At 32.7% G+C, this 18,558-nt stretch overlaps 3 protein-coding genes, 1 long non-coding RNA gene and 1 pseudogene across 6 annotated transcripts; 3 read left to right on the forward strand and 2 right to left on the reverse strand.

Moving 5' to 3' along the window:
• Positions 1–249: 249 nt before the first annotated feature.
• On the forward strand, positions 250–1,230 carry LOC149526814 (rust resistance kinase Lr10 pseudogene; annotated as a pseudogene).
• A 1,193-nt stretch (positions 1,231–2,423) lies between these two features.
• On the forward strand, positions 2,424–10,090 carry LOC110422873 (diphthamide synthesis DPH2 family protein). Its single transcript, XM_021436893.2, has 10 exons — positions 2,424–2,543; positions 2,640–2,830; positions 4,188–4,296; positions 5,748–6,087; positions 6,703–6,772; positions 6,987–7,054; positions 7,523–7,638; positions 7,725–7,831; positions 8,327–8,466; positions 9,289–10,090. Exons 1-10 carry the CDS (start codon positions 2,463–2,465, stop codon positions 9,537–9,539), a joined length of 1,473 nt encoding a protein of 490 aa, XP_021292568.2. The 5' UTR covers positions 2,424–2,462; the 3' UTR covers positions 9,540–10,090.
• A 254-nt stretch (positions 10,091–10,344) lies between these two features.
• Positions 10,345–14,235, forward strand: LOC110422610 (coiled-coil protein). 3 transcript variants are annotated; one of them, XM_021436601.1, is made up of 3 exons: positions 10,345–10,588; positions 10,842–11,067; positions 11,718–12,025. In XM_021436601.1, exons 1-2 carry the CDS (start codon positions 10,411–10,413, stop codon positions 11,039–11,041), a joined length of 378 nt encoding a protein of 125 aa, XP_021292276.1. In that variant the 5' UTR covers positions 10,345–10,410; the 3' UTR covers positions 11,042–11,067; positions 11,718–12,025. The 3 variants fall into 3 exon arrangements, with proteins under 3 accessions (XP_021292276.1, XP_021292275.1, XP_089640711.1); XM_021436600.2 differs by lacking the exon at positions 11,718–12,025 and adding an exon at positions 14,097–14,235 and having other exon boundaries at positions 10,346–10,588; XM_089784585.1 differs by lacking the exon at positions 11,718–12,025 and having other exon boundaries at positions 10,346–10,588; positions 10,842–11,211.
• Positions 12,166–14,156, reverse strand: LOC149526815 (uncharacterized). Its single transcript, XR_016351634.1, has 4 exons — positions 14,075–14,156; positions 13,911–13,951; positions 13,754–13,823; positions 12,166–13,661 (listed from the first exon to the last, which is right to left on the reverse strand). It is a non-coding gene; the product is annotated as an uncharacterized LOC149526815 (long non-coding RNA).
• A 2,696-nt stretch (positions 14,236–16,931) lies between the features above and the next one.
• LOC110422767 (uncharacterized) lies at positions 16,932–18,315 on the reverse strand. Its single transcript, XM_021436781.1, has 3 exons — positions 18,176–18,315; positions 17,325–17,550; positions 16,932–17,240 (listed from the first exon to the last, which is right to left on the reverse strand). The coding sequence occupies exons 1-3, from the start codon at positions 18,237–18,239 to the stop codon at positions 17,114–17,116; spliced, it is 417 nt and encodes a 138-aa protein (XP_021292456.1). The 5' UTR covers positions 18,240–18,315; the 3' UTR covers positions 16,932–17,113.
• Positions 18,316–18,558: the final 243 nt, after the last annotated feature.

Below are 18,558 nucleotides of genomic sequence, written 5' to 3' on the forward strand. Positions count from 1 at the left end.
TTGGAAAATAAATATTCTACTATTTTTGAAAATCAAGAAGATAAAAATGATACTCCAGTTATTGATTAATTCAATTCTAATAAAGCAGTGCTACTTCCGTTCCCTGTTAAAACAATAAATAGTTCTTTGTCTTGTGTGTCTATGCTGATGTCTTCCTATTAATAATTCTCTTGTACAGGAGTGCTTATTGCTATTAGAACTCTACTGGGGGTTGCATGCTTGATTGCAGCTGTGCTAATTAAGCTTCGAAGGAGACATTTGTCTATGGATGATACAATTGAAGAATTTCTTCAAATGCAAAATAACTTATTCAGAAATAAAGAGAATGATAAAATGTTTTAAGGATAAATTAAGGTAAAGTGGTTATGGTTCAGTTTTCAAAAGAACGTTTCGAATCAAGCGTCTTGTTGCAATAAAATTGTTAGAAATGTCGAAATCACATAAGCAAGATTTCATCAATGAAGTTGCTACCATTGGAAGGATTCATCATGTTAATGTGGTACAACTTATTGGTTTTTGTATAGAAAGATCAAAACAAGCGCTTGTTTATAATTTTATGCCAAATGGTTCTTTGGATAAGACCATATTTTCAGGGAAAAAAGATATGACTTTATGGTGGGAAAAAATATTTGAGATTGCAATTGGTGTGGCTTGAGAAATAGAATACTTGCATCAAGGATGTCAAATGCAAATTTTACATTTTGACATCAAACCACATAACATTCTTCTAAGTGAGAACTTCATTCCAAAAATTTCCAATTTTGGCCTAGCAAAATTGTATACAGTAGATCATAGTATTGTGTCTCTCACTGCAACATGAGGTACTCTCAGATGTATTGCTCCAGAATTGTTTTAAACATTGGGAATACCTCACATAAGACTGATGTTTATAGCTTTGGAATGTTGTTAATGGAAGCGGTGGGAAAGAGAAGGTATTTGAATGCATTTACTGAGCAATCTAGTCAAATATATTTCCCTTCATGGATTTACAATCAATTTGACAAAGGGGAGGATGTAGAGTTAGGAGATGCCACTGAGAGTGAAAAGAATATTGCAAGGAAGATGCTCATGGTTGCTTTTTGGTGTATTCAGACAAAGCCTACCGATCGTCCTTCAATAAGCAAGGTCTTGGAGATGCTTGAAGGTGAGGTTGAGCTACTTGAGGTACCTCCAAAACCTTTTCTATTATCTGAAAGGATCATCCGAGGAGCCCACGACGTCGACCCTTGATGTTACCACCAAGAGCATGGAAGTGCCTCAAATGTGAATATTGAGATCTTCCTTTATTTGGATAATAATAAGAAAAAGAAGTTTCATAAAGAAAAAAGATATAATAGAATATAAAACATGACCTTTAGCAACAATAACATCCTTTAAGATGTATGTGCACGAGAAATTGTAGAAATTTTAAAATGTATCAATTTAATATGATAGCTTAGGAAATACTTAATTTGTTTCAATCCGAAATATATAATAAAAAGTTTTTTAATCATAGTTAAAATTTGATTATTACTAGGAAAATGACAAATGAAGAAAGGAAAATGGATCTTTCTAACTCTATTGCTTTCTTAAGTAATTAAAAATTCCAGTTATCCTTTTTTTTTTCGAAACAACTAGTTATCTTAGTTTAATTACATCTCAAGATTGGTTATAAACACCTCAAAATTAATCTAACTTACTTATAATGTGAATTTTTCCCCATATATGATTAATCCATGAGAAATAAAATAGTAATAATTAAGAGAAGAAAATGTCTAAATATATGAGCAACATATGCTTTTATAAATCCTAATCCCTCTTGTTGACTACTCCATTTTTTTTTGTACAATTCTTTTTCCATAATACATAAAAAAAAGCTCTTTAAAAATTTAAGAAAATTTAAATAAATCTTATTTTTTTATTGTATTAAATAATATAATATTGATGTGACATGTTAAATGGTGATGTGGTGTGATAATATAACTACATGACATTTTTCAATCTTCATAACAATGTTTTATGAGCATAAAATGATAAGTTACATTTTGATTAATAATAATTAATTAAACTTAATTATAAATGTTTATTTAATCTAAAGTAAAAGTATAAGAACGTGATTAAGTATAATAGAAGAATACAAATTTATTAAAATTTTATTAAATAGTTCATGGGGTTTTTAAAGTATTATTACTTTTACTATATAAAATTTTCAAATAACAAACTCGCTATTATTACATAATTAAAATAGTTGATAAAAATTCTTTGCTCAACTTAAATCAATTTCTTTCCCTATGCACCAAAAAAGGGAAAAAAAAACTTAAAATCAATTTTTTTTAACATCAGACTGCAATGCAAAAGGGCTAAATTGGGCTAGGCCTTCTACGCAATCCCCAGCCCAAGGCTCGGTGTTTCCCCTTTCACTTTTTCTCTGCATATTTCTTATTCGACTCGCACCAAGAGGGAAAGCCAGTCACCCAGCAGCCATGGACTTGGAAACGAACTTCGAAATCAGCCGCACAGCAGAGTTTATTCGAAGTAGGAATTTCACCAGAGTTGCTTTGCAGGTAAAGGAATATAATATATATTGGTTGTACCTGTTCTTTTTTTTTTCTTTTTTATGTTTTAGTTGTTGAATGAAAAAGTGGGCTTTGGTTTTCCAGTTCCCAGATGACTTGTTGAAACATTCTACGAAGGTGGTTACTTCATTGAGAAAAAAGCTTGGGTCAGGTAATAAAGTTGGGTTATTTGTAATGGCAGACACAGCGTACGGAAGTTGCTGTGTTGATGAGGTTGGAGCTTCCCATATTGATGCTGATTGCGTTGTTCATTATGGACATACCTGCCTCAGCCCGTAACTACTCCTTTTTCTCTTTTTTCTTGTTTTGAGAATTTTTGTATTTATGGTAAGCTTAGATGTGTTTTATCAATTCTGGGTCTTAATTGATGATTTGATTTTTCTACTAGTTATGTTGGAACGTTGCTTCTCTTTTCTGTTTTGGTATGCATAAGAATTTTTTTGTTTTTTTCATTATCCTAATTAGAGCTTAAATATAAAAATCGAACTTTTTCCTTTTCATCTTAAGCTTTAGGATAGCTTTTCACCCAGCTTCCTCTTTAGCATGTGGTATCAATATTGAATTCTGGAAATCTTATCTTCTTTTAGTTAATTTCTTCACTCAGTGTGTTGCCCTTCGAGCTTTATGTGTCACCATCTTTAATCCTTCTTTAACTTGCACCTTTCTTATGCAATTTTTTTTTTTTTGAAAATCTCCTGTCTTATGCATTTGGGTTTGTGCGCAAAACCCTTTCATCATTCACCTGGCTTACATGTGAAGGGTTTATCAGAATTTTTGTATTAAAACTGGACAATGTCCTGTTAGCTTCAGCTTTTGGATTATTTGTCATCCAACTCTCTCTTTGAAAATCCTGTCTCATCCAGTTATGTTATTAAATTACAAGGTCTGATGTGATTTTGAATTCAAAATTCTAGCATATAAATTCTCGTATATTTTGATGTCCATTCATACCATGATTCGACAAAATTCTGCACCAGCTATTGACTTCCCAATGACAACCTTCCTTTATCTGGACCTAGGACAGACTTATACTTTTTAATGCAACGAGTTTTTATTGTTTAAATTGGGAAAATTCTTAAGGAATTTGAATTTTTGGTAATAAAGATCTTTCATGACATGGTAAAGTTAAACTTTAGATCACTTCCAAAGAAAGCTGAAATCGACTGATGGCCACTGAAATCTTAAGTCTTGCAAAAATGTTCAGTTCTGAAGAAGGTTTTGGAGTTCCAAACTTCTGGGATTATGAGCCTAGAATAGATCTTTCCTTCTTAATACATGTTACAAGGAACATTGGAGGAGGTTAAATTACCTTGACCTTTTAGTTTCTGGTGATAAGGAAATGGCTAAAAATTAAGACCAGAGATTTTTTATGTTTCTGGAAGATTGTTTATAAGTTAATGGTGTTGGGAATTGTTGCAACATTTGCTGTTATTTCAGTTATGATACATCTTTTGGGTTTGTCCAATAGAGTTTTGAACTTAGTTTGTTTCTCTTGGTTTCCATGTATTGTGGTTTTCTCCTGTAATCCTTTAGTTTGAAAATGTGACTTTGGGCAGAGTTCAATTTTTTCTCCCTTTGGATTTTGTGCTGTACTTCATATATTCTCCAATCAAAGATTAATTTTTGTTGCAGAACCTCAACTCTTCCATCATTCTGTGTTTTTGGAAAAGCTTCCATCAATGTGTCCAGTTGTGTGGAGAAGTTGTCAAGTTTCTTTTGGACCGATGGCAGACCTACTGTGGTATGATAAATAATGTTGAATTTCTGCCTTGTCATGTTTAATCTATTTTCCATTATGATAAATAGATATCATAGATAACAATTTGTCCTGATGCATGTTCTTATTTTTTGTTTACTGTTCATTTTTTTCTCATTGCTGTAACTATTATATGCAGCTCATCTAGTTGCATATGTAGATATGAGGATTGTATAAAATGCTAGTCTCAGCTGAGGATATGAGATTTATTGTTGGATTCTTGTTTTGGCCTTCCTATTGACCTTGGACCTTTTTCTTTTCCTGGAATAAGGAAATAAAATGAGAAAAAAGATAAGATAAAGTTTGGGATGAGTGCATATGGAAAAGGTTGAGGTTGCATCCATTGAAGACCAAATGATTGAAATATGTTTAAGGTGGTTTGGACATGTGAGGAGACCTACAATGCCTTCATGAGAAGATGTGATTTAATGGAGGATACTAGTGTCAACAGAGGGAGAGGAGGCTAAACAGGACATAAATGAAATCTTTAAAAAAGAACCTTATTTTTACTGAGCTTGCTGATGGTTTTGACTAAGTATAGTGTTGCATATGACCAATATAACTGGCCTTATTATTGTTGTAAAAAATGAAGATAAATATTCAGCCCTTAAATCTGGCCAATTCCAGGTGCCATAATTAGCAAAATGCTTTTATTGTCATAAAATAGATAGCTGAAAGTAAAATTCCCTGACTTGAACTTGAGTGATTTTAGAAATCTAGTATCCTAAAGAACAATCACATTTGACCTAAATACCAGACTTAGTGCAATAGAAACTATAAGCATCACATTTGTAGCTGTTTATGCATTTTGTAGTCATTATGGCATTGGTGATATGTTTGAATTTCAAGGGAAATCAGAGGCGTATAGACTGTTTCTTCCAGTTAGTTTGAATGGATGGTTTTATTTTTTACAATGCTAGCTCAAACTAAGGGCATTTTCTCTAGCTCATGAAAGTTTTTCTACATAATGAGCTGGCAACATCATGTTAAGATGGAAGGCAACATCAACTAAATGTCAGTGTTTATGAATTACTGAGAAAATTTTGAAAAACACGATCCATTATGTTCTTTCTCTGTTTATGTTTCTCTTTGCTGAGGTTTCATTTTTCTCTGGCTTATTTGCAGAAAAGGTTCCTCAGAGTATGCAAGCAACATTATGTTAAGATGAGAAGGAAACATTAACTAAAAGCCAAATGTTTGTGAAACATTAACTAAATTCCAAATGTTTGCTTGATGGCATCATGGTGAAAGTTGATTTTTATGAATTACTTAACAGATTTTGAAGAGAAAAAACAGATCCGTTATGTTCTTTCTATGCTGATGATTTTCTCTCTCAAGTCTCACAATTCCTATTTTATTTTTGGATATAATATAGCCAGAAACAGCTAATACAAACATTTCTGTGAGGACTAAAGGTCTTATCATTGGTAGAACAGGTTCTTTATGGGTTAGAGTATGCACATGCTATATCACAGATCAAAGAAGCATTGGTGGAAGCTACGCCTAGGGCCAAAGTGGAACTCCAATTTGCTGATGTTATGTGTTCAATTATTAATCCATTAGAAGATAATAGGAGGTCCAACGGACTCCTAGGGCTTTTGGGAAGCTGTACTAATAACAGTTCAGGTGCAGAAACTGGTACTAGGTATAGCCTAGGAGGCTTGATATGGGATCTACCAGAGGGACAGAGAATGGAGGATTACATGCTTTTATGGATTGGGCCTGATAATTCAGCTTTTGCCAATGTTGTGCTGACATTTAATGGCTGTGAAATAGGTAGATATGTTGCGTTGTTTTTCCCCATGTAATCCCATCTTTTAATAGAGTAGTCAATAACGCATTCAATCATGAAGATGTATGAGTACATATACCACTGAGCAAGGACATTTTACTTCTTGTTTGCATCTATAGGCCTGTGGTAATTTTAATTGACAGCTTTGTGCAAGTTGGGAAGTTTATGTAATTCACAGTTGCATTTGTTCCTCTGCATGGAGTTGAATGATTGTCTCCCGGCTTTACATGTGGTCTTGCGTTGATTTCCTTCTATCTGATCACCATGTATTGATGCTTCATATCACACCGATTACATGATTTCTGAACTCAGATGCCACCATTGCACTCTTTTTCTTTTCCGTTTTTTGTAAGTTTTGTTCAAGAGCTAGTATGTGATGATGGTTAACACTGCCAGAGATATTTGCTTCTAATGCTCTTGGTAGACTTTCTCAAACCTTTTCTTTAAGGAAACAATATCTCATGAAGTTGAAATTATTTTTCTTGTGATGCTTTTGCAAATTAGCTTCATCTATTGATTAATGTACAGTGATAGAAGAATATGCTATTTTTGCTTAATGAAAAGCAATTTTTTTTTTAAAGTTTAGTGTTTGTTTTTAGTGAGATATGATGCAACAGAGGACCGGTTAGTGACAGATGTTTCCCAACAGAAAAGGATCCTTAAGCGTAGGTATGCTTTTAACTTTTCATACTTTTTCAGCCTCACTATTGTTGCCTCTTCCTAAAGTTCTGCTTTTGCTGTTCTGAGTCAACAACACCCACAATTATATTCCATCTAGAGCTCGTCACTAGTTACTTGATACATTCTCTTCATTTTCCTTATGCCCTATCAATATGGTATGGCATTAATGTGTTATGCACTATGTGACTGATGTTTCTTGCAGATATTATCTAGTGGAGAGAGCAAAAGATGCTAACATGGTTGGGATTTTAGTAGGAACTCTTGGTATAGGTAGGTTTTCATGTTTGTTCCTTCTAAACCTAAAGTTGTGCAGAGGACCCTCTTGCCTTTCCTTGTAAATTGTTTTTTTTGGAATTGAATCTTGGCCCCAGATTGTCTTCATTGTGTTCAGCTGGTTACCCATTCTAAACCATTTTGACCATGTTTATGTGCTTTATACATCTGTTGCTCATGTCTGCTTACAGGTTGAGAGTGTTTCTTCACATATCCCTGCACACACAAAAGCACCCAACATGTGTAATATGTGTGTAATTTTAATGCTTACTTTTGTTTATTGTAGATGTGTGTATTACTGCTCCAAATCTATAATTATGTGATTTTTTTTGCTTTTTTTTTTAGATTTTGTAAAAAGTAATATTTTGCTAAGTCCCGGCTAAGATTTATGTTTGCTTGTGGCTTTTGCATGCATCATACTAATGCTAGAAGATGCACTGTATAATTTGGCAACTATCTGTGCAGCTGGCTACCTTCACATGATTCATCAGATGAAGGAACTGATCATGGGTGCTGGGAAAAAGGCCTACACGCTTGTCATGGGAAGGCCAAACCCTGCCAAACTGGCTAACTTTCCTGAAGTAATCTCTAAGACATGGTCATAGATTGCCTTTACGTTAGGAAGTCAGAGAGTTTGATTGATAACAAAAGTATTGCATTTTTGCAGTGTGATGTTTTCATCTATGTCTCCTGTGCTCAAACTGCTCTTTTGGATAGCAAAGAGTTCTTAGCACCAGTTATTACTCCATTTGAAGCAATGCTAGCTTTCAACAGGTGCATCACCATTAACTTGGGTCATTAATGTTTTGTTTATCTAGTTACTAAATTAATTTTCCCTGAGCTATCTTGGCTGTTATCTCTCTCTGCTCATGGCCTGCCCCCCCTCCCCTCCTCTTTCCCTAATCTTTTCTGCATTTGTATCTTCTTGTTTATTTATCTATATATTTAATTTTTTTTATTATTCAGTTCAACTAAACTAAGCTTTATGGTGTAATTGGGAATGGCCATAGGAATGCTTCTCCTGCTACCACCAGTCTAATGCAATACCTCTCTCTTAATGAAATATTAGAATTGAATGACTATGCTTTGTAAAACCAAGCAGAATGGTTGATTGACTCTCTCTCTCTCTTTAAATATATATATGACTCATGGCATGAAAACTTTGTAGGAGAAATTCTCTGCTCACATATACAAGTGTGTGTAGTTAAAATCTCTAGAATTTTTACACTTCTGTTTTGGATATCTAACTTTGAAATTTTCATTCTTTAGAGGAAGCCAATGGACAGGAACATATGTGATGGAATTTCGAGATTTGATTAATTCTTCTCCATTGGAGGTAAGGAAACAACCAGAAGAAGCACGGTTTTCCTTCCTTAAAGGTGGATATGTTGAAGATTTTGAACTTCAAGGTACATGTCGCTCACTTTTGATTCATATTGATAGTGTTTAAATTGCTACACTGTTAGTTTCCAAAAAAAAAAAGGGGGAAAAATTGCTACTCTATTCTGCTTTTCCTAAGAATATCATAAAAATACATTGATGTACTCATTCCTTTATGATCAATGCCAAAAGCGTAGACAATATGATTACAACTGTAATTAGTTCATGGTAACATTCATGTGCAATGTGCGTTCTAATTGGCAGTAATACAGTGTTTGCTGCACTATTTTGTATTGGCAGCTTCAGAGACTGAGAGTGCCACTGGAAATTAATGTTTTGCCTGGCTGTTCCATGCAAATGAATGTTAGTTTTCTAATGCATGTATATTTCTTCATTGTACAAAACTATTTCCTGCCAAATTTGTAATATTTGAGGTATTTTTTTCTTTGCTTCACAATGAAAGTTAGACTGAAACTAGATCTCCATAATGCTTCCATTATTTGTTTTCTTTTTGCTTATGAAATGATGGGTGCACCAGTACTACCTGTAGAACTCAGTTATAGATTTTGTGGTAATTGACTTATTGTTTCAGTGAAAATGGTTCTGTTTTGATAAGTTAGTGAGCCATGCCTTTCTACATGGTTTCTTTTGTGTTTTTTTTTCCTTTATTTTAAAAAACATAAAATGAGAAAACTAATAGAGGTTTTCGCAATGGTAGAGTGTTCTTACAAATGTAAAAGGGTTTTCCAACTATTGTTCTCTGCCCAACTTGGTTTTCTATTGCAATTTTTATTTGGTAACTGCATGATGTGTGTAACAAGGTATTTTATTTTGGTTGAAATGTTATGCAGAGAACGCAGATGAAGACAATGAAGGAAGTCTTGCTTTAGCTAATGCAACAGAGAAGGTTCTGCAACTGCGTGACACAAGCCCTGGTTCTCTTGTCAAAAGAGTAGCTAAATCTGGAGCAGAATTTTTTGTAACTCGATCTTACCATGGTCTTGAAATGCAAGCCAACAGTTCCTTGCCTGAACCATATTTAGTTGGAAGAAGTGGAAAGGCATCGGGCTACAAAGAAGAAAAAATTGAGCATGAAACTTAGTAATTTAGTGTAACAAGTTAAGGAAAAATGCAGGATTGAAGAGAGCCAAATTGGCATTCGAGGTACTGATGTTTCGACCAAGCTTGGTCAGGTGGAAATCCCGAAGCCGTTAAAACTCATTAGTGGGTTGGCTTATAAGGAGTGGCAAGGAGAAGTTCCAACTCTGTACTGACATCAGCATATCGGTCAGGAGTGTTTGCACTGATGTCCAGCACCTTTGGTCTGAGTATAGCTCGGTGCTTAGTTGATCGGTCTCTTGTTTCATAAATGTGTTGGTGCATGTACAGTTTTATTTCATAGTACAAAAATGCTGAGGTTGGTTGGTTCCAGAAACACTTCATTATTTTTATAGTAACACAAAATGTGTCAACCAAAATGTGTGGTTGATGTATTGAAAATTTGCTTATCTATCTGAGCTTGTTTTGCTGTCATTTTTAAGTCCTTTAGATATGGTTAATGCCAAGGTAATTAATCATTAGTGTATGGTTAGTGTTGAAAATTTTGTAAGCATTTGAGTGTTTATTTCTATTTACCATACTTCTTAATCTTAAGTAGATAAATACTTGTGAATTCGTAACTAGTGAAATTTGAATTTATTTAATTTTTCTTTACAAGTTGAATAATTTTTCAATGTAAGTTGCTCAATTTAATAAATAGAATATCAATGATCTTCCTATTCATAAGTGATAAGAGATAGAGGTAGTTCTTGAGGTAGTTGGTGACCTTGTTTATATGTAAATTTATATACTTAAAATAATAGGGTAGTAAGCAAGAAAATTAACTATAAAAAAACAAAGTGTGGGGAGTTGCCAGGCCACATAAAAGCCATTTCTTTTTGAATTAAACCCCCACCAAACCGAAGGAGCCAGCCATGAATCAAGCTCTGCTTAGGGGCATACCCTTTTTTGCTTGCAAATTTCTCCTCTCTTCTACTAAATCCAACGCATTCAGCTCAATTCCCAAGCAGCCCTTTTTCGCCGCTTGGACTCGCTCCCAACTCAGGGTCTACTCCTCCGGTTCCAAAGAAGACGACGACGTTAGTAACGAAGGTAACCCAATTTTGAAACTTACTTTCTGTTTGGTTCTCGAGGAAATATTAAACTAGAAAACACGAGAAAATTTTAATCTTACTAGTCTACCTCTTTTTTTCATTAAGGTTAAAAATTTTTAATGTTTTGAATTGTTTTGGTATTTCATCATAGTTTGAAGGAATTAATAGAAAGTAAAGAAAAAAGAAGATATTTTTCTTTCTGGGGTTTTTATTTGTAATTTGGGTAATTAGTAAAGGGGTGGTTTTTGCAGAGCTAAAAATGCGAATACAGAGGTACTTTGATGGTGATGAAGAGGCTATACCTTCAATCTTTGAAGGGATTCTAAAGAGGAAGTTGTCAGGGAAGCATGAAGAGAGTGATGATGAATTGATGAAAGAGATTCGCCATCTCCGGCATGAATCTCAACCTAAAGATCAAGAGTTCGACTCGGATTTGACTGACGAAGATTGATGCTTTTAAGGTGGCATACATTTGAGGTCAGTGAAATGCTTTTTAGTGCATAATTCAATACCATGAAAGATGTAGTTTCTACTTTGAGAGAAGAGGTGCATTTTCTTTGTTGCTATGGAATTGATACTGTGTAGTTTGTCTGAGTGGATTACTGTCATTTTAATATGAAATCATATGTAGTTTGCTATCAAATTAATGCATCTCTCATAGTACCAACAATAAATAGGAAACATCCAATATTTCGAACCCAAATCAGTAAAATTTGGTTTAATTTGCGTAATATTCTTACAAAGAACAAAAATTCCTGTCATTTGCTATATTGGTTCAAATACTTAATTGCTCGTGTGCAAAGTTTGCATAAAATGGTAAGTGTATAATTGCTTTGACCAGGCCGAGTACATTTTAGTCTTTAAGTGAACATGGTCTATATATAGATTTTCTTTTGTGCAAAGGTGAAGAAAGGATAAATTTCTATTGCTGCTTTAATCACTTAAAATGAAACAATTTTATTTTCACACAAACAGATTATAAAGATTTCATTCCTATTTCAATGTGCAATTGGGAATGTCTGTGCATGCATAACCCAAAAAAATATAGTAATCCTCTGAGGTTACAGCAAAAGTCATTGTTATTTTAATGGGAACTAATAAGGTCTAGATTCACTATGCAAACACAGAGCAAAGCCAAACAGTAGCACAAGTGAACAAGAGAAGCAAAGCAAAATGGTGTAAAGTTGGTTTTTTGAAGCTTGTAGTTTCTATGCTGGGTAGTGAACACTTTCTGAAGATCTTCTCTAAAGGAATTTGTATGAGAGGCTAATTCTGTAGTGGTGGTTGTTCATGGTATATCACCATGATACATGATCATCAACTAGTATAATTACTTTTGTAATACACAATTTTTTCTGGTAATTGTGGATAATCCACATTTACCGGAAACTATAAATTAAAATAAATGCTCTCTCTTCTCGGGCTTTGCGTTTTCTCTCTTCTCTTCTTGCTTTTTCCGTCTTTCTTCTTCTTATTTATTTATTTTTAATGAAGTATGACCTCTTGGAGTCTTGGGTCCTGAAAATGGTTTTCGTGCCTGATTACATTTGAGGTCAGAATCAGACCACCAGCCTAATCTTTGTCCTTCCTTTCTAGTTACTAAATCCTACTTCTCTTTGATGGGTGCTCCAACTCTCAAAAGAAATATAATCTTTAACAAATACACTACACATTACGTAACCCCAGTTGGGAGAAAATGATAGTAACCCACTTAGACAGACTACATAGGTATTAAATGTTACTGCTCTATACTTCAAACCTAGACATTTGAATTGTCTTGTGATGCAAGGATTGAGTGGGTCGAGTCTAAAGCAAGCCAGCTCATGACGTCTTACCAATCATTGTCAACGGTGAAACTTTCACATTGTGTGCGTGGTGCCTAGATGACTTTGTTTCTGTATTGCACAGGAACACTAGTGACTATGTGGCATATTGCTATTGATAGTGCTTGCCAACCTGGAATTAGGAGGGGAAAGACGTCTGCAAGTAAGAAAAATAAATGAAAGGAAACGGGAAGTACCTTGGTCTAATTAGAATGCTAGAATAATGGAAATAAGCAGCAAACTAGTGACTGATTTTGCTTTTTTTTTTTTTTTCCCATGAATGACCAATATTGCTTAGATGCAAAGGGAGTTGTTGCGTCATGTTTTTTATGTAAATTTATTATATATAGTTTAAAAATACCTTTCTGCTGAAAACCTTGTATTTATTCATTCTTTTGAACTATATTGTGAGCTTGAAAGATGTGATTGAATTTTGGATCTAGCAGCAACCCCAAAGAACTTGGCGAGGTAAAAATCCATTTTTAGAAAACTCTTTCCTTTTTTGACTTGTCTTCAACCTTTCAAAACTCATAAAAGTCCAGTTTGAAAGTGTTCACACGACCTCAAACACTTTCCTAGTCTACATTTTGTTATTTGCAAAATAAACTCTTACTCTTACGCAAGAGGGAAATACCACTGAAAACTAGATGTAAATATTTTGGTGTCAATCTAAGAAATCTAAGGATTTTGGATTACTATTTGGATTGAGGAATGGATATTTTCTTTTTCTACATGTGAACTTCATTGAGATTGAGTTATACAGTGAGAGTTAACATTCTTCCCTTTCCCAAAACTCCTGAACATAAGACTTTCAAGTTGAAAGTTTTGAGTTTGAAGTTTAATCATGAAGGTGTCTACCTTTACAGGCTGATTGATGAAAACTAGAATAAGAAACTCCTGGAGTAGAAATTCTAGTGAAATCAAGACATTAGCAACTTTTTCTTCACCCTTATACATTGGTACATGTGCATATATAATTTAATTTAAATGTGGGTGGATTAGTAAGAGTTTTGCTGTACACTGATACCATAGAAGCTTAGAATGCATACACATTTCTTAAATTTTAGAAAAATTCTAGGATGACATTGAACTTTTAGATGTCTCTGTTTATTTTGATTACAATTTTGTCAAAGAATCAGAAATAAGCCGGCCTCGAGATTCTTCAGTTGCTGGCCACGAGAGCTCTCCACTTCCAATAGAAATTCATAACATTGATACATATCGGCAGGGTTGCAAGCAATAGATATCCTAAATTGATACAAGAACAAAGGGAGTATACATAAAATTGTTGGAAGGAAAAGATGAAAAAAACAAGTTTAGAATCTTGAAATTAGTCTTACCTAGATAGAGGACCAAATTAGTGCCAAAAATGACACAAAGGAACACGAGTATCTCTAGAGAGGCAACAACCTGTAAGCTAGAGAAACTTATATTAAGAAGTAAAAATGGGATTGAATTTAGAATAGAGAAGGTATTAGGCATACAACAATGGCGTACCTCAGACAAAATTTCCAGGTGATGCTCTAAAGCAATGATCACTAGCACGCCCAAGAAGCATGACAAATATAATTAATTAGTAACAATCAGAAGGCAAAATCTTGTCATAATCTTTAATTAAAAGACCACTTAATGAAAGATGCTACCAACAATCTCAAACTTACTCTTGAAAACTGACAATGCCAGTGTGAAGTTCTCCAAATTCAAAGAAGCAGAGGATGGCAACCAGAGCCATGCTGAAAGCATGAACAAGCGTCAAAGCCATGACGCAAAGCAGTGATCTAGCAACCCGGCTGTCCGTAGCTAGTATGGAGAAAACCAAGATTTCTGTAGCCAGGAACATCATTAAGGTAGACAATAGTGATTCTCCAATGCACTTCTGTTTCTGCAAGAAATCATGTGGGCGGTTACCATTTAGTACTTTGTTTTTTTTAAAAAAAATTATTGAAGAAGAGGGATTTGAATATGGCTTTTGTGTACTAGAATATAAGGTGTTCAAGGATCAAGGTAGGGTCTGAGTTCGAGGTCTCGCTCGACTCAAGGATAGGTGTCATTGATGATCCGACTTGCTCGTTTAATTATTATTTTAATTTTATAAAATATTATTTATATTAGTGTCTTAATATTTTAAAATTAATGTCAAGCCAAACTCAAGGCTAAAAAAAATAATGTCCAAGCTTAACCCTGAAAGGTTGAGTTAGTGAGATTATTTTATCATTAAATAGTTTTTTTTATTTAATTTTAATTTTAAAATATTAATACAAAATGTTTTTTAATATTTGAATAATAAATAATTTTTAAATGGGTGGATCGGGTTGGAACTCGAACCCATGTTTTAGAGTTACGGACCACAGTTGGCCCGGTTCATGAAAGCTCTAAAGGACTTGGATTTGATTTGATCTAATTAATAATTTTATGAGATGAGCTGCTTTTTTAATTTAAAACTTCTATTTTCTTTTAAAATTTTCCAAACAAAAAATCATGGAATAAGAAGGTATTATGTTCTATAATAATATGAAATATTTGAAATAAATAGTTTTAAAACTTAATTAGAAAAAACAATTTAACATTGGAACATCTGCAGTCATCCAATGCATTATTACACAAGTAGTAAGCTGGTCTAAAAGAAATCAAGTGACCAAGAAGCATATTAAGAAATAACCAAATAACTAAAACCGGATGTTAATTTATAGGTAACGGCTCTATATTATAAAGGTACAATCATAAATTTCATTGACACATAATAACCACATAAGTCTAATTATAAGAGTAAAACCAAACAATTATTATAAAAATAAGAAAAAATTAAAATATCCGACAAATCAACCATTTGATTACTCACAAAAAATCAATATTTATAAATTTTAATGTTTATTATTTTTGTACCCTTTACGAGTAATCAATTAACTAGATAAAATAGAATTATCCATAACAAATTGAGAGAAAACAAGTATTTATCAAAAATGGAGAAATGGGAACCATATAATAGACAAAGTAGAGGATAAATAATAATAATAATAATAATAATAATAATAACTTAAAGCTCTTACTTATTGAATTGAGACTCTCGTAATCAGACATGGTTTTTCTCATCAAAATTTTATGTATAAATTTGTTAGAAGAATGGTGTTTTTGAGAGAATTTGTTTAAATATTCAATCCGTTATGCCCAGAGATATATATGTGGATCTCAAAGCCTATAGCTTTATAGGCTAAAATCAAACATAACTTAGTTGCCAAGGGAACTAAAATAGTGAAACAGTGGATCAAAGAAGAAAAGAATGGCTTTCATATTCAGTACTTACCAAACAAAATATGCGTTTTCAATCAGAGGAGAAAAGCAAAGAACAATTGTCTTTTTGCTTTTCTTGGAAGAACAATTGTCCTAATTTAGAATCTCTTACAGTGAAATTACTTTGCATGTTACTTAACCTTTATATATATGCTTGGATACAGCTTGTGAACTACTTGAAATTTGGCTTTATTTAGCTAAATAAACAAGCCTCGATCAAGGGTATTGCTTGACTTGTTTTATATATGTTGGTGAATTCAGCTAGCAAATAAAACTTTTGGAACCCAATTTCATGTTTTTATTATCCCAAACTTTTATTTTTATTCGAGCTTTGAGTAATTTATTAGTAAAATACCCCTTTTTCTAGTAAATTAGGTTTAAATTTAAATAAAAAAATTCAAATAAAGCAATTAATGTATACATCATTTGACAAGTGCTTGATGCACGTAACATGCACGTGTTGCATATTGAAGTTGTGATAAAAGATATGCAACATTAGTTAAACTAAAGGTGTTCTAATAACTTAAATATAATAAGAGTCTCTCAACCAATATTCAATTACTTCTAAATTGGATGTCGCTCTTAAAAATTTAATATGGTATTAGAATTAAATTTTGCATCAATTACATTAGAGGTATCTCAAAAATTTAAAAATTAAATATAACAAGGATCTCTTTACCTATTGTCAATTGATTTTAACTTAGATACTTGCCTTTCAAATTCAACATCCTTTGAAAGCCATTCATTAGCTCTTTCATGAATCCCTTTTGTGATTCATGTTACATGATACGTTTGTATTCCTAACACTTGAAAAGGAGTAGTTAGGAGTATTTAAATGGTGATAATAAACATCCCACATCAATTAAATTAGAGGTACAGTGAGAATTTAAATATATTAGAAATCTCTACACTTATAGAGAATTGATTTTTGATCAGATATCAGACCTCTGCAAAGTATCACTTAACACCTGAATTAATGGAACAAAGAATAATTTCTTCATAAAGTTGGAAGAATATTAAGAACCAAAAAGTTATTTTTTAAACTATGAGAATTAAAATGGTACCTATGTCCTTAAACTCTGAGGATCACTTGTATAATTTACTCTATTTATTCCCAAACTAAGTTTAAAACATTATTTTAGTGTAAAAGAAAAAAATATAAATAATGACGAGGAGATATTTTGATGAATCCTTAAAACACAGCGGTAGTCATTATATATAGAAGATATATAAAGAAATAATTTTTACATTAAAGTATATATAAGAATTTATTCGTATACATGACAGTATTATGAAAGCCAAGTCCAAGCCCCAGCACCATAGGCATATTATCAGGAGAATATTGTCACCATTTATAGTTTGATTACATCTTGGAGAAGTATATATAGCAAACCCAAGCCGAAGTTGATCTTTCACTTGCTGGCGGCGAGAGCTCTCCACTTTCTATAGGAACTTGCAGCAGTCAAAACTTTCACACGTTCAAAGAGTTTCGCCAGTTCAACGATGGTGATTATTTCGATGCATTTCGAGATGCTTCTTCTGATAGGATCATTAGAAGATGAATCAAGGGAAGAAGCAATTCTTTTGCTTTATATAATAATATTGCTGGCAATTTCGACTTACTTATCAATGTGACTCGAGAGAAATTGTTGGAGAAACTCATCAAGTTGAAAGAAGCAGAAGATGGCGAGCAGAATCATATTAAAACGATGAAGAAGCATAAAAGCAGCAATGCAAAGCAGTGCTTTAGTAATCCTGCTGTTAGTAATTAATGTAAAGAAAACCAAGATTTCAATTGCTGCAAACATCATCATTGTAGACAATAGTATGTTCCTCCTTAGCAATGTAACTGCAAAAGCACAAAAAACACAACTATGCTTCATCTTTTATATCTATAAGTACCTTGTTTCACATATAATTTAAGGTATCTCAATTAATTAATATCTACTCATGAACTATTATTTCATATTAATAATTGCTTTTCACATAAAAAATTGAAAAAAATAAAAAAAATTAAGCTCGAGCCTGGTCTAGTCTGTTCCGATCATATTTTATCAATGCATAATAAAGTTTTATTTAATTTTAATTTAAAATATAAAATGATATTTTTATATTTTATATTTTAACCTACATGGGCAAATTGTATAGGTCAAGTACTTGACTTTTAAAAAGGAGATGCGTAGGCAACACCTCTATGCTTTTTAAATACTATTTACGTTGGTATTATATGAATTTTATCCTATTATTTTTAGAAAAACCAAGAGTTTGTCTAGTTTAAAGATTTATATTTTTGAACAGAAATTTTGAAAGAAGAAGGTATTCGTTATTTTATAATTTTTTAAGTATTTATATTTGATAGTTTTAATAATTTTACAGAGCAGTCAAGAGATAATCAAATGAATTTCTATTCTAAAAAAATAAAATTAATGTAATTTGGAAAAGTATATAATAAGGAAAAAATTTAAAAGCTCTACCTTGTCCGTCGCTGTGGCCTTGGCTGTCAGGTATGGATTTCTCGTTCTCAGCATCGTTTGCCATTTTCTTTGTGCCAATTTGTTTGGAGAAGAAGGGAGAGAATTTATTGGTGCCACTTTAAATATTCAAATTGACTATAATTCACCATAAATTAAGTAAAAAGTCCTAAATGCTTGTTGCTTTATATATAGGCTGAAAATCTACCTAGCTTAGCTGCCAAAGGAATCTAAAATAGTCCAATATATTACTAATTAAAGAAGAAAAGAATTGCTTTATCTCCTAAGAACTAAATATGAGAACTAAACTTTAACTTTAAAATCAGACAAGAAAAAAGTAAGGAATAATTGTTGTTTACAATCCCTTGGGGGATTTTTTTTTTTTT

The sequence above is a fragment of the Theobroma umbraticum genome, unplaced genomic scaffold (assembly GCF_002168275.2).
Source record: "Theobroma umbraticum cultivar Fairchild unplaced genomic scaffold, ASM216827v3 scaffold_146.0, whole genome shotgun sequence".
NCBI classification, from domain to species: Eukaryota; Viridiplantae; Streptophyta; class Magnoliopsida; order Malvales; family Malvaceae; genus Theobroma; species Theobroma umbraticum.